The sequence below is a fragment of the Chaetodon trifascialis genome, chromosome 11 (assembly GCF_039877785.1).
Source record: "Chaetodon trifascialis isolate fChaTrf1 chromosome 11, fChaTrf1.hap1, whole genome shotgun sequence".
Lineage (NCBI taxonomy): Eukaryota > Metazoa > Chordata > Actinopteri > Chaetodontiformes > Chaetodontidae > Chaetodon > Chaetodon trifascialis.
This window is the reverse complement of record NC_092066.1, coordinates 13572472-13587950: the sequence shown is the minus strand read 5'-3', so window position 1 is coordinate 13587950 and position 15479 is coordinate 13572472. Positions and strand designations below refer to the sequence as shown.

Sequence of the window (15479 nt, the reverse complement as noted above, 5' to 3'; positions counted from 1 at the left end):
TCTCTCTCTCTCTCTCTCTCTCTCTCTCTCTCTCTCTCTCTCTCTCTCTCTGTGTCTTCTTACTATTCTGAAAGGTTTTTCTTCTTTAATTGGACGGAGTATTTGGATCTTTTACTTAAGTGCAACAATGGAACAAACAATCCTCACATGCAAAATTTTACTCAAGTAAACATCCACAAGTAAGAAAGTTCAAGTGTGCCAGTGAGCCATGACAGTGTGCCAGTGAGCCGGCATGCTCAATGCCAGAACCTTGATGCTGAAGCAGCAAAATGTACTTCAGCCATCATTCATTTTGTAATTTACAACTGTGATGCATGAAATGGGTCCATGCGTTGTATTTTACAAACTGAACATTAGTTCTAGATACAAAATCTTATTTTGCATAGACACAGGCTCTGAACTAAGTGCAACAGAGTAAAACTTACAATATTTTCGTCTGAAATGTAGTTGAGAGGAAGCATAAAATATCACAAAATTGAACAAGTTAAGGACAAGTACCTCAAAACTGTACTTAGGTTCATTGCTTCAGTAAATGTATGTAGTTACTTTGCACTACTCTGACTCCACTGGCAATTGACAAATATGTACTTTAAAACGCCACTAGGGGGGAGTGAAGCGCTACCTAAGAAAAAACTCAAAGGCGTTGTGCCTGCGCAGTACAGATGCGTATATCCTCTGCTGCATTCAAGCTCCCTCTCAACTAATATTTCAGAATGAACAAATAACTTTGTACTTCAGCTACGAGGAATGGGACTTTTTGGTTCCCAGAAGCTCAAAGTCTACAAACAGTGAACGGAAAACGGACAGTAACATGCAGCATTTATATGCATATTACATTTTAGCTGTTAACTGTGTACACATACAGTGCAAGAGTCCATGGGGAGTAATATTACAATGTATGGGTAATGTTGGCCAGTAAGTTATTTAGGTATTGTTGGTTGTTTTGTACAGTATTCACAGCCTATACATTTAGCCTGCATGTAGGTCTGTGTGTTCAGTTTGTACAACCTGCTTAGACTTGGCAGTAAGTTTATGTTGTGTACATGCAGTTGGATGCTATTTAGTTCTTAAGATTTACAGGGAATTTATATCAGAAAAGAAGTTGGGAAAAAAAAGAGTTATATACATATATATGTATATAATCAACAATGGCCAACAACATCTATTAAAAGTCAAGTGTTTCTTTAATCTCATATGATGTTAGTTTAGCATTTTTAGCATCTCAAAGATTAAACAATTAAACAGTGTCATATATGTAATATGACACTGTATTTTCATTTGAAGCTGATATAAACAAGTGTTTGCCTCCGTCCACCCCTTCAAAAAAAAAGAAAAGAAAAGAAAAGAAAAGAAAAGAAAAGAAAAGAAAAGAAAAGAAAAGAAAAGAAAAGAAAAGAAAAGCACTCTTTGTCTCACCGTGCACTCAAAAAGTCGGAGCTAAAGTTGAGTCATTGAACGCAGCACTCGCTCCAGTCTGGCGGTGGGACGGACTTGAGGCAGGAGGTCATCACAAACATGGCGTGGAGAGGATGTGTAATGAAATGGGCCAAAACAGAGTTCATTAGATCCTCCAACACTACCTCACGAAGCTCCAGGTGAGCACACGTAGAGCTGCTGAGGTCGTAAGATCTGACGAATCAAGAGCAACGCTGACAGGGCGCGTGCATGCGTGCGTGTTTGTGTGATTACCTAACCGTTCCAGCTGGCATTGTAAAGACATTCACGGGACTGAGGACAGCTCTGTGTTTCATTTGTTTACAGTGAAAATCTGCAAGACCAGCACTGATCGTGTCGTGTGTCTGTTCCGGGTTTTAATGATCGGAGCTGTTCAGGCAGCATGTTTCCCACTGCCTCTTATTTACCTAATTAGATGCGAGCCTAATCAATAAATAGCTCTACTTTAAACCAGCAGGGCAGCAGTCAGTGTAAAGTGAAGTCAGGTGGTCCAAGTTCCTGCATGCTGCTCTCCTACAATGACACATTTAACCAAGATGGTGCTTGAACTGAATATCAGGAAAAACATAAAGGTGTTGTGTAAGCTGCTAAAATGCCAAATGCTTCTTAAATTTCTTCTTAAACTTATTAAATTTGAAGCTTGTCTTTGTCTCGTGTAATGGTGAACTAAATATTTTTAGGTTTTAGACTGCCAGGTAGACAAAATGAGCATCACCGTAGGATTTAGGATATTGTGGCTGTTTTTTTTTTGTTTGTTTTTTTTTTATCTAATTTTGACATTTCATAGATCAAACAATTAATGAGTAATGAAGATAATCATCAGTTGCAGCCCTGCAAACAGTTTTATATAACAGGAGGGTTTTAACACTTCCTCCTGTGTCTACATGTTGTTTCCGGCAGGCTGAACCCCTGCCACCAACAGAAGTGTGGTTTCCGGCGGGAAGCCAAAAGGCCGGATACAAAGATAGGAAATGTCACCCAAGAAATGAAAGCTTCGCCGTCTGAGGCTGGCGCACCGGGACCCCCGCCTCCCCCCAAAGCCCCCAGGCTGACACTTTTCAAACCCCTGGTGTTTACAGTCGGGGTAGGTCCTCTCATGTTTCTGCTAGAATGAGAGAGAATGCGCATGCAGCACTGAGGTTTGGGCCGGGGTGATGCTTTTGGATGTTGTCTGACTCCATGTCAGTTTACAGGCTGCTCCTTTGGCACGGCGGCCATTCTTCAATACGAGACCCTGAAGCTGAGAGTTCAGTCTTCAAAAGATGAAGAGGAGGGAGAACGATTCTTACAGGTGTGGTTGTAATGCTACAAACTGCTGTCTGTCTCTTCCACCAATAACTAACAGGCTGCTTGCGGTGATTCAGTGAGCCGTTCATGTGTTACCAGGGGTCCAAGGACATGGCGTACTGGCACGACTGGTGGAGCCAGCTGTCCAGCTTGCAGCGACAGCTCATCCTCGTGATGTCCATGGTGGATGACTTCTGGAGCAGCCTCACAGAGGGACAGAGGACTGTCACAGGTAACTTATGTTGCAGACGCACTCATTTTGTCCGGTGTTTCTTCAGGTTTAATGGCCAGCATCAGCATCTCTACGCGTGCTTTCCTTGCTGCTGTTTTCCAGGGATCATTGCGGTAAATGTTGCGGTCCTGTGCTGCTGGCGGATCCCTTCGATGCAAAGAAGCATGATTAAGTACTTCACATCGAACCCAGCCTCCAGTGAGTGTGTGTAGAGTGCTTACACGGTTGTTTTCTCTGTGTTTCAAGCACATAATGTCATTTTTCTCTCCCCCCACCAGAAACACGGTGCCTTCCCATGGTCCTGTCCTCCTTCAGCCACTACTCTATTATCCACATGGTGGTCAACATGTATGTCCTGTGGACATTCTCCTCAGGAATTGTCTCTCTCTTAGGGAAGGAGCAGTTTCTCGCAGTCTACATGTCTGCTGGTGAGTCGAATACAGAACAGAACTGGAGTCCGCTCACATTTAATTGAATCCGGTTTTGAAACAGCATTGCATCTTTCAAACCCAAACCTTTAATCTCTTACAGAATCTGTTTAGATTTCAGTCTTTTAAGTAACACAAGTTGTTGCTGAAAGAATGACATCTCAAACACAATGTGTATTTTCAGGTGTGATTTCCACTATGGTTAGCTACATGTGTAAAACAGCCACTGGACGCTTCCATCCATCATTAGGAGCGGTAAGGTATCTGCTACAATCTTCATATGTCTTAACACAAAAGAAGTACAATAATCCTAATCCTTGGATCTGTCTTTTGCCTTTTGTTTTATAGTCAGGTGCCATCATGGCAGTGCTGGCCGCAGTCTGTGCAAAGGTGCCAGAGGCCAAGCTGGGCATAATCTTCCTCCCCATGGTTACTTTCACAGCAGGAACCGTGAGTGACGCACAGTATGTGTGTGTGTGTGTATATGAGGCTTCTATTTGTGTGTGTTTGTGTTTGCATGGTGTTGTCTTGCTATGTACATAACGCACCTAATGTGAATGAAAATGGTTTGTTAATGCACACATTTAATAGGGTGTTGTTGACATTCCCATGTTGTGTTTCTGCTGCAGGCGAGAGTAAAAATCAGTGCTTGAACAAAATGGACAAAGTCCAGTGTGTGTGAGTGAATGTGTAAGTACGCGTGAATGGATGAATGAATGGTAGACAGTTGTTGTTGATTAAGTGCGATTTGCATGTGTGTAACTTCAGGTTCCTGTCATTGGTCTGTCTTTAGGCTTTGAAAGCGCTCGTCGCCATAGATACAGCAGGGCTTATCCTGGGATGGCGGCTATTTGACCACGCAGCTCACCTTGGCGGAGCCCTCTTTGGAGTGTGAGCAGCCAAAAATCATTTTACAGTGAAAAGAATAATCAAGTGTATTTTTGTATTGGAGGGGAAAATCCTTAAGAATTACTTTTACCGTTAAAAATACATCAAATGTTGTTTAAGAGGCAAAACATTTGGGGTTTGGCCCGAATTCCTTGACCTGTAGTTTAACAAAATGAACATATTCAAGGTCTACTTACTAGCCTTTTCACGACCTTCCAAACACATTTTACTAAACAATTATGAAATCATTCTTTACACTTACTGTTGTCATCAGCTTTAAGCATCTTACAGTGGTATAAATCTTTTAAAAGGATGTGCGGGGGCTTTAAATGTGCTATGGTGGCATCCTGTCCTGCACTCAGTACATATAACTGCACATCTTGTCCTACAGGTGGTATGTGGCATATGGCCACAAGCTCATTTGGAGGAAGAGGGAGCCTCTTGTGAAGCTGTGGCATGACATGCGCTCTCCAGGAGCCAGTGGATCCAGGCCAGGAGGTGGACCTGGACCACAGTGAGACTCTGCGAGGTCTCTCAGCTAAATTTTGAAAGAAGTGGAGTCAAGAGTTACCTCAGAACACGCAAGGACACTTTTATCCACCAAGAGGGAGTTGGATGTTATTGTTTATCAACAAATATAGTTTTTCAGTCAAGGTTAGTAATGAGCAGAAGCAGATTTAATATGCAGAGACTCTGACCTCACGCCTGGTGTTTCAGTCCGGATGTTTACTGTATACACTGATAACATCTGCCGCCCTTCAAGCAAAAGAAAATATCACTCTCCTACCTCTTAATAACCCGAAGACGTTGTGTAAGCTTCTTCCTGTTCATATTCCTGAAAGCAATTACATGAGTGCTAATACAGTTAAAAAAGTTAATAATCTGCTGAATTCAATGTAATATTCAGTCCTGTGGGCTGGTCTTATGTTGCTATTAAAATGGGAGTTTCATTCATTGACACAATTTCAGAATTCTTCAATGAAAGGGTGGATTAGTCCTCACTGAAACTAGAATTTACCACGCAAGTTTTGATAAATGGGACCCATTTAGTAACGTTGCAGAGGGAGCTTGACCCACGCTGGCTTGACAGTATCTGAGACAGGATAGACTCGCCCTGAAGGGATGTTGACTTCTGTGTCGGGAAACCTCAAGCTTGATTCTTCAAACATTCAGCCCCCAACTCTCATTAACTGATATCATATGATTTTAAATTCATGCACAGATTCTGTTCAGAGAAAAACTGCTTTATTTACCTGAATCACATGATACAGTCCTACAGACTTAACAAAAAAGATTGTCCACGCATGCATAGTACGTTAAATACCACTATGTTAAAATGTACATAAGACTTAAATAATGATTCTATCTTATTCTCTGATTCACACTTTGGTGGGGATTCCTTTTTGGCCAAAGAATACCTATATCTTCTAACATATATTTATTTTGGAAAAAGGACACATTCTATGAACAAATGTAGTAAAAAGCAAAGTCTGAATGAGACAGCATCGGTGCTGTGAATCATGGTTACAAACAAGTTAAACTGCTAAGTCAGATCTCAGACCGTCACCCTGCACTACAAGCCACTGAGTTATACATGCTGAAGGAAAGGCAGCTTTGGCAACAATACACAGATTACCTCATCGATTATGGACGGTTCATCAGATTAGGCCCTGTGAAGAAAATCCTTGAACAATCCTTGCTGTTGTGAAAAGGATAAAAGTCCACGGTAGTGCTGCTGAGGCTGTGGTGAAACTGTTCAGTATCATGAAATAAAAAGAGAAAAACACTGAGAAGGTAAACGCTAAGCAAACAAGCTAAATCTTCTCACAGAAACCACCTCTCGTATGTTTCACCTTGCTGAGATGCTCCAGTATCACTTCTGTTTTCTTTGCAATCAACTTTCCACAGCTACACTTGTCAACCTGCAAAACATTTGCTTGCGTTCGTGTTCCTGAACACACAGAGCAGGTAAATGATTGTTTCCAGCCACGGATAACATGAACATGAGCCTACAGGCTGTACACCAGGTGATCAGCCAAATCCTAGACAGTTGATGTGTTATTAATCAAACACACACTTACCAGACTGCAACCTGAGGTGGTCCCCTTTCAGTCCAAAACAGACAGCGATGTGTTATTGCTCAGCCTCTAGTCTTGTGGTTGGCATAGTTGGGGAAGCCAAACTGGGAGACCATCAGGTTGGAGAAGCAGAGTGGCATGACGCCATAGATTTGTGTCAGCCTGTTCAGACAGTAGGACCTCTGAAGGAGGTGTTCAGGACGATGCCACATACCCTGGTACCCGCTGCTGGCATCCTTTTCCAGGTTGCGGAGGTCCACGGGTTTGACAAAGATGCCAGAGGGTTTGTTAATACTGCCCATAGACTTTGAATGTTTCCTCAAATACAGCGCTACAGCAAAGTTTGTGGCAATGTCATCACAGTTCTGTGTTTCATCCACCAGCGCGTGCACTGCTGGGGGTTGGTCCTGGAAGAGCTGCAGGTAGCGGCGGTGGAAGAAGGCAGCGCCAATTAACACCATAGAGTATCTGCAGCGAGTGGATCAGAATTAAAAAAAAACAGCCTTTCTCATCAAAGCAATGCTAAACCAAACGAGCGGCCACGTGGAACTTTGCAAAATTATGAAAAAAAGAGAAGCACAACTTACTTGTCACCTCCAGCTGTTTCTGGGTCCTGTAGTTCGAAGCTGCCATAACTGTACACTCCTCCTGGTGTTGAGACATGTTTCCGGGGGACGAACCCAACAATCTGGTCCGGAAATTGCTGTGGAACAAAAGAAAAAACAACTGTCAATCACACTGTGTATGGTGCAGTTAAAAGCACCACATAATGCATTTTTAATTGCACAATTATCAAGTTAAACCAATCACGGAGATACAGAACGCTTATCGCTCTCATCCAAATTATCGTTGCACTTTTTACCTTCCAGACGGAGAAAGCAAAACTGATGTCAGGAACACTGACCAGGGTGTCGTCATCCAGCATCAGCACAGCTAAGAAAAAACACAAGAAAAAATGTCAGACAAACACCACTGAGGAAAACAGATATACACAATATGAAAGCTTCCAGATAAACTGACCGTCAGTATCAATCTCAGGGAACGGTTGCAGCCTGTTGCGCATTCGATTGCTTGTCTGCTCCTTGAAGACCACAGGGACTGGATGAGGCCCGAAAGAGCTCCATAACTTCAGGGGCGTCTGCTCCCCAACGTTGTTCCAGACAATGACTATCCGCTGAAGATGAGGCACTGCCTGGTAATGGTTTAGGAGTTTGAGCAACACATCTGTGCGGTTGTATGTTTGGATGATGATGGTAAACCTCTGCCCTTCCTCTGCGCTGTCGCCACGGTGGGCCTGGGCTGGATACTCCTTTTGAGTTGTGCGGCGAATCACTCCCAGGACACCGAGGCCTCCTTGATCCTCAGCAGGGGGCAGCAGAGCTGTCAAGGCTGCACCAACCAGGAGGAGAAGCAGGATTGGCCAGACCAAATAGGTTCGCCGCAGCCCACTGCAGCATCTGGGGACCCTGCATCAAAGGAGATGAACAGATATGCAGGACAGTTGTCCCTCCCAGTTAAGATGTCCTTTAAAAACAGACTCCACATAAACTAGATTAAACACATGCTATGGGACAGAGAAGCATGACTTTACACTCAAATAAGTGGAAAATAAGTTTGATTTTTGAGTCACTGGATTCATCTGAAGGTTTCCTGAACACACTGGGCCTATCAGACAAAGTCAATGATCCGAACCGGCTGCACTTTAACAGTGATGCATGTAAGGTGAAATGTGTTGCTGATTATATGAGGTTGACTTTATTAACAAAGTGAGTCCCAGAATAGTTTTAGGCTGTACAATTTGAACCTTCTCTAACCATTTGACCCCTGGACGACAAACTTAATAGCTCACCCTGTCTCTAAGCAAAGCAAATTAAATGTTAACTAGCTAGCTTACACAAAAACTTCCTTGCTGTAAGAAACCATTATTTTATGCTTAACTCCGGTAGTATTTCTTTAAATATAAAGCAATACATAGAGTTGACCGAATTACCATACAGTAGAGCTATTTCTCTGGAACAACAGATGTTATGTTTTATTTTTTCCGCAACTCAAAACTCACCTCATTTTGTTGGTATTCCATACAAACAGCCCGTTTGCTCTGTTACATGGTCGCCATGTTGGCTGACTCTAACCAAAGAGCCTCAAAGCAAAGAGATGTGACATGCTAACATTAGCCGCAACGTAGCATGAGTGGGGGTCACAGCTCAAAAAAGAACAGCTGTGTTGTTGAGAAAGCGTTCAAATTGACAACTACTTCCAAAACGGAATACATTTGAGTCTTTGTGTTTGTATTATCTACGTTGCAATGGCGTACAACAGCATACACGAGCGTATTTCGTATCTTTTGGAAACAGACGCCATCTTTGTTTCGCTGGACAAGCGTACCACCCATAGGTTTGATTGTCATGTCGTTTGATTTTCCGTTGGAGGCATATCTCACCTGGCTCAGAGATGCTAACGCGGTGGCACTTAAAAAGAGCGAAAACAAGCTTTCGCTGTAACTTCACAACTTTCACAAAGTTCAGGTACGTTTCGTCAGCGGTGCACAGATTGAAGAGATTCATCGGTACATATTATTAACATTAATTGCCATGGAAAGTTGTAGATAGTCTTAAAGTAGAGCAGACGGTCACAACAAGCTCGGGCACCGACATCAGCAGAGCAAGAAGACAATAAAAACGAAAAATTACGCTTTTGTGTATTTCAGGTTGTTCAGCACTGCCAAGAGGACCATGTCTTTGGCAACATTGCTGGATTGTCCAACTGTCCCCCTTTCCAACGGTCTGCAGATTCCAATATTTGGATTAGGTGCGTTTTACGTTGGCAAATCCAGTGTGTTTTGACAGCAATGCAAATACAAATCTCAGCACACTGTATCGTGATTTACAGTTGTTCTAAATCTGCCATGGCATGCGTGCTATTTGATGATATAGTTTTTTAAATAGATCATTCTGGGGAGAAAATCCTATTGGAAATGTTAACTGCGTATTTAAATCAGTGTCCACTAGTAACAAACATTCACCCATATGAAGTCAATGCTGTCTTTTTCTGTAATTTTGGTTGTGTTTTCACAAGAAGTAGAATAAGCTTTGGCATTAAAAGCTCCTTCCTCATTTTTTCCTCCTGAATTGCTCAATGTTACACACACATGTATTTCTTCTAAGTTTTCTGAATATGTCATATGTTCATACGGGGCTTTGGCAATACTATGTGGGTCATTCTTCAACTAAGGTAGAATTTGTGTCCTTTGCAGGAATAATAGATACAAAACACATTTCTTGATTTTTTTTTTTTTTTTTTTTTTTTTTTTTTTTGGCACAGTTACTTGACACCAAGAGGAACATACAAAAATTAATTTAAAGGTCAAGTGTTATTTTTACTACATAAACCATGGTTTTATATGTATGGATTGTGCTATTGTGCGATTGTCCCTCGGTCAGATTTTTGACCTTCAATCCCTCTTACTATTGAATTACATTTTGATTTAAAAACTAACTTTACAGACAAATGGTACATAAATACCTATTTTAATGAAACATACCATGTGTTGTAAGACACAGTAGTATTAAATGTCTTTTTTTATCAAAAGAACACCTGTCCCTTGGGGTCACTGTCATTTCCATCACACACCACAAAATGTAACTTTAGGGAGGTTTTTTTTAAGGTTTGAACACCTGCAACCATGGTAACAGTCAGTCACAGGAGAGCACATGGCAGGAGAGCAGAGCTAGCTCCCTGGAAGAATATGAAAGCTGACAAAAATCAAGGTAAATATTTCCCAAACAAAGAATATGTTTATTGGTCGTCATTTCCGAACAGCTCATATTTTCTTTGAATTTATAAATAATGATTAAAATAACATTTCATCGTGTATTTTGTATATATTTAATGCCAGCTTTAAAACAGAGATTAGCATGCTAATACAACATGAGATTTTTGAAAAAATGTGACACATTGTCATTTCCACAACAGTCATTTCCATCACGTTTTTCATTGTGATGGAATATATAAATATGAATATATATTATCTATATAATTACATCACAACAGCTACCAGAATGTATTTCTACACATAATGGATAAGCAAAATATATCAAAATATTACCTAAAATATGTGTTTGATTTTCAAAAATTTTTTAGACCAAATTTGGCCATAGTTGAAGAATGACCCATGTATGAATATGCCTAAAAAAAACAAATAATAAAAAAAAAACCCTGAATTTTGATGGCCTCTATTTTGTCTGATACTCTCTCAATACCAGGCACGTCACACAATGGCGGATACTCTCATGATGCCGTTGTGTATGCGCTCACTCAGTGTGGCGTGCGTCACATTGACACAGCAAAACGCTACGGCTGCGAGAAGGAACTGGGTAAAGCTATCAGAGAAAGTGGGATAGACCGAAGTGAGCTGTGGCTCACCAATAAGCTGTGGCCAGGGGACTACGGATACAAAGCTGCAAAGAAGGCCTGCCTTGACTCCTGCTCACAGATGGGGGTGGATTATTTGGGTATGAGTTGTGATTGATGATGTCACATAATGTTTTTTCTTTGCTTCTTTATGATCATGGCAGTCTTTATTCCCTGACATTGTACTGTAGGTTGCTGTCTTTCATGTCTCTTGTAGTCTTTAAATGAAGCATCACCTGCCCCCTCTCTTCAGATCTGTACCTGATGCACTGGCCGGGCTCATTGCAACCTGGATGCTCCAACAGTGAGATGAGAGCTGACACCTGGAGAGCTTTGGAGGAACTTTATAAAGACGGTACATAGCATGAAAGGTCATATCACAAAACCGTTGGAAAGTATGCAAATAGTGACTTCAAGTAGTATCACTGTGATACAGTAATGATAGAGGGGGATATTTAACAGAGCATAAGCATCCCTGTGTGTCACTGTAGGGGTGTGCCGTGCCATTGGAGTGAGTAACTTTCTGGTTCGCCACCTGGAGCAGTTGAAGGAAGACTGTAGTGTTGTGCCACATGTGAACCAGGTCACCTTTTCTTCTTTTTTCTTCAGAAAAACCTGAATTAGATTAAATGCGTGTATCCAGGTCTTAAAATTGTTACAACCCCTCAGGTGGAGTACCATCCTTTCCAGCAGCCCAGTCAGCTGGTAGACTACTGTCATCAGGAGGGAATTGTGTTTGAAGGCTACAGTCCTCTGGCCAAGGGCCAAGTCCTCAACGAGCCAACGGTTCTCCAGATAGCAGAAAAGTACAGACGCACATGTTCTCAGATCTGCATCCGCTGGAGTATTCAGGTTGTCCCATTGTTCAAATATTGCTCTAAAACAAACACCTATGTCTCTATGTTTATATCCACAATGTCATGGTTTACTTGCTTACCCTTAGAATGGAGTTGTCACGATACCAAAATCCACCAAAAAGGAGAGGATACAAGAAAACTGTCAAGTGAGTTGGGAATGCATTGCACAGCACTATGCGTGATTTCACATTAGCCTTTGTAAAAACTGTTAAAAATCAAGAGAGGTTAAGAAAGATCAATGATGTTGTGTTGGACAATCAAGCACGCATGATGGCATTATACCTTAAAAAGAAATGGGGAAATGAAGTGTAGACCTGAAATGAAGCTGAAAACAAATGCATGCCTGCAGACATTCTGCAGGTTTGCCATCACAGAATGAAAAAATCATTGACATATTGTAATTTCTACTGCAGCTTTAATGTAAACTAGTTATTGATTATCCAGTTGATTGAACTGGAGTGACAATAACCAGTTCTCAGGAGAGCAGGCAGTGAGGCACTCAGACGACAACTCTCACTTATTTTATATTATAATTTCCTCATGTCACCCTCTTCCTCCTCCTTCTCCGCCACATCCCGTAGGTGTTTGGGTTCCAGCTGGACAAGTCGGACATGGCTGCTTTGGCGAGACTGCACGATGACAGACATGTGACTTGGGACCCAACAGATGTGGAGTAACGCTATGAAATGATGATGCGTGAGAAAACTCAGAGGGTGTTTGACCTGGAGCCAGTTTTTTCCACTTATTTTTGACAATGCAAGAACAAATGGATGTTACAATCATTGCTAGCGTAGCAAAGATGATTTTAGCAAATTTTGTCTAAATACTGAATATTTGCCTTTGCTGAAATAATTATACAGTTGTCACACTGAGGGCATGAGGTTTTGTTGACAATAGCTGGCAATCTTTCTGAAGATTTTAATGGGGAGGGGACTAAAAACTTACCCATTCATTGACTTTAAAAGGTTTATCTGCATGAAAAGAGAAGAACCCAGCATCCTTGACCCGGGCCCCACCCAGTTTCTGTGGAACACGTTTTGCCAAAGGAAGAATTTCCATTTGCATTTCCATGTCTTATTCACTGACACAGAAAAAAACACTAATATCCAATGTAAAGATTCTTGCCCTAAATACATTTTGGCATTGATTTTGAGTCTTTGGGTAACATTCCCTAAAGCTAGTGTAATAAAAGTCTTTAGTTTTAATGAAAACATTGTAAAACACATGATGAATGCCCAATTTGACCCACCTGAGATAATGTTTGAATGAGGATTTTGAGCCACTGCAAGCTATGAAAAATGTTTTTCGATCAAATATTTATATAGAAGAAGTTTCACTTTGACAATAAAAACAATTCTGCACTTTGAGACCGACTTATTTTCTGCACTTTGCGAGTCCATATGATCATATTTCAAGAAAACATCTGCAAAGTGCACAGTAGAAAATTGTTCATTAAGATACAATTTGCAACTACTAGAAAACATCTGCACTGGAATAACTCCAATGGGGTACATTGCAGAAGTTTAAAACTACTTAAAGGCAGTTGGAGTCAAATTGCATAATCACTACAATGTGAGCTTAAGGAGGGCAGGGCCAAACCCTTTAAGAAGGGTGATGAGGAAGAAGCTCCTAGCCGAATCACCATTTGTGCAGGTTTCTGCCCTCAGTTTGGTGACGTTCATACAATCTTCCAAGAGAACATGACTTCTGAGCAAAGCTGGACTTGTCCCACAGTGGAACTTTCAAATGGGGTGCAAATGCCAATACTTGGGATTGGTAAGTATCATTTTAAGATTTTTTAATATATTTTCAAAAGTGTGTTTGAAGCATCATGAGTCAGGATATGCCTGTTGATGGAACTGTGAGCAGCCAGATGTGTGTTCTGTTGAAATAATTGCAGATGATATAACACGTCACCCTCTCATGACTTTGCGTGGTGGGTGTGAAGCATAACATAGCACATATTTTGTTTGTTTCCTCTCTCTAAGGCACATCCCAAGTTGGAGGATTCAGTCAAGACACTGTTCTGCATGCAGTCCGAGACTGTGGCATACGCCTCATTGACACGTCAAAGTACAATGGCTTTGAGGTGGAGCTGGCTGAAGTTATCAGAGCCAGTGGGGTACCCCGCAGTGACCTGTGGATCACCAATAAACTCTGGCCGGAGGACTATGGATATGAAACTGCCAAGAAGGCCTTTCAGAAATCTTGCTCCCAGATGGGGGTGGACTATCTCGGTAAGGAGTGAAGGGATGCATCACCTTTTTATATTCAAGAGATTAACTACCATGTTCTTTTTACCATTAATACCTTTTGTTTCTATTTATTGTCGGCTCCTGCCCCCACTTCTCTCATCAGATATCTACATGTTGCACTGGCCTGGCTCTATGCTGCCCGGTCGCTGCAACAGAGAACAGAGAGCTGAGGCCTGGAAAGCTTTGGAAGAACTTTATGAAAAGGGTAAAAACATAATAAAATGCAACTTAAAGATAGAGATTAGTGGTTGATCTATTGGACCAGGGTTGGTACAAATATCTGTTTTGATTTTATTGGTGGTAAGTGGTCATCTCAACCTGTGAAATTTCAATTATTACACATGCTGCATTTTTTTTTTAACATCTCTGTTCCTGCAGGTTTGTGTCGCTCTATCGGGGTTAGCAACTTCATGATTCACCACCTAGAACAGTTGAAGGAAGACTGCAATGTGGTGCCACATGTTAATCAAGTAAGTATTTCACAAAGCAACAGCAGAGCAAAAATGTCCAGAGAGAGACAGGACCCTTGTCCAGAAAGGGAGGGACTCCTGTTATGAGAGAAGTGCGATCAAAACCTGCTGGCTGTTGGAAGCATTGTTATGTAAACTCATAACATCATCCACCATCAGGTGGAGTACCATCCCTTCCAGCAGCCCAATAAGCTGATGGAGTACTGCCGTCAGGAGGATATCGCATTTCAGGGGTACTGCCCTCTGGCCAAGGGTCAAGCCCTGAGCAACCCCACGATCATCCAGCTGGCACAGAAGTACGGACGTACACCTGCTCAGATCTGCATCCGCTGGAGTATTCAGGTAATAAAACAGTTTACTTCGTCAGACTAATATTGCCATATCTCGTCAGCTCTAGATAATGAATCATTTAATAGGACTTAAATTAAATGTATTTCCAATAAGGACATAAAGCCTTATTCAAAAAAAATATCAGTATCACCATTTAAAAAAACTTCAAACTTCTGTCACCACAGTGTCTTTAATTCCTGTATTCCTCTTAGAATGGAGCCATTACAATACCAAAGTCAACCAAAAAGGAGCGTGTCGCAGAAAATTGTCAGGTGAGTGGAAAAAAACAAACATTATGCCAGTTCTGAACTTAGAATTATCAGTCAATATACTGCTATGTACTGATGTACTGAAGTTTTCTCCTTCCTTTTCACTCTTTAAGGTGTTTGGATTCCAGCTGGAGGAGGAAGACATGAAGGCTATAAACAAGTTGCATGATGGGCGACACGTGTCGTGGGATCCAACAAATGTGGAGTAACACAAGGCAGAAATAATTCACTAATGCTCACAAATCAATAAGCCTGAGGAGCACCGTGTTGTCCCGGGAGATTTAAACCAAGGACATAAGTTGTGCCTGTCTTTCATTTAGGAAGAAAATAAAACAATTCTGACTCAAATGATGTGTGTGTGTTTCGAGGCAGGGCTGGTGCTGGCTCATTCATAATAATGTGTTTCGAGGCAGGGCTGGTGCTGGCTCATTCATAACAATTAGATGAAGATTGTTGCAGCTAGCAGTCACTTCTTCCAGCCAGAGCTGAAGTACAGGTCACGACTGCCAGCCCCACACTT

General features: G+C 41.6%; 4 protein-coding genes across 5 annotated transcripts; 3 read left to right on the top strand and 1 right to left on the bottom strand.

Annotated features, from left to right (window-relative positions):
* The first annotated feature begins 1475 nt into the window (after positions 1-1475).
* On the top strand, positions 1476-5527 carry parla (presenilin associated, rhomboid-like a). Its single transcript, XM_070973525.1, has 10 exons — positions 1476-1595; positions 2356-2539; positions 2642-2746; positions 2842-2974; positions 3077-3172; positions 3253-3402; positions 3587-3657; positions 3751-3852; positions 4196-4293; positions 4682-5527. The coding sequence occupies exons 1-10, from the start codon at positions 1516-1518 to the stop codon at positions 4806-4808; spliced, it is 1146 nt and encodes a 381-aa protein (XP_070829626.1). The 5' UTR covers positions 1476-1515; the 3' UTR covers positions 4809-5527.
* extl2 (exostosin-like glycosyltransferase 2) lies at positions 5492-8745 on the bottom strand. 2 transcript variants are annotated; one of them, XR_011602630.1, is made up of 6 exons: positions 8428-8745; positions 7389-7834; positions 7231-7301; positions 6956-7071; positions 6372-6836; positions 5494-6042 (listed from the first exon to the last, which is right to left on the bottom strand). XR_011602630.1 is itself a non-coding variant. In XM_070973527.1 (5 exons), the coding sequence occupies exons 1-5, from the start codon at positions 8430-8432 to the stop codon at positions 6431-6433; spliced, it is 1044 nt and encodes a 347-aa protein (XP_070829628.1). In that variant the 5' UTR covers positions 8433-8745; the 3' UTR covers positions 5492-6430. The 2 variants fall into 2 exon arrangements, 1 of the variants encoding a protein (XP_070829628.1); XM_070973527.1 differs by having other exon boundaries at positions 5492-6836.
* On the top strand, positions 8641-13001 carry LOC139338486 (glyoxal reductase-like). The gene is made up of 8 exons (XM_070973528.1): positions 8641-8893; positions 9076-9176; positions 10631-10879; positions 11032-11133; positions 11270-11361; positions 11448-11630; positions 11722-11781; positions 12217-13001. Exons 1-8 carry the CDS (start codon positions 8820-8822, stop codon positions 12310-12312), a joined length of 957 nt encoding a protein of 318 aa, XP_070829629.1. The 5' UTR covers positions 8641-8819; the 3' UTR covers positions 12313-13001.
* Positions 13002-13335: 334 nt separating this feature from the next.
* On the top strand, positions 13336-15210 carry LOC139338487 (glyoxal reductase-like). The gene is made up of 7 exons (XM_070973530.1): positions 13336-13411; positions 13624-13872; positions 13994-14095; positions 14269-14360; positions 14520-14702; positions 14903-14962; positions 15073-15210. Exons 1-7 carry the CDS (start codon positions 13336-13338, stop codon positions 15166-15168), a joined length of 858 nt encoding a protein of 285 aa, XP_070829631.1. The 3' UTR covers positions 15169-15210.
* The last annotated feature ends 269 nt before the right edge of the window (positions 15211-15479 follow it).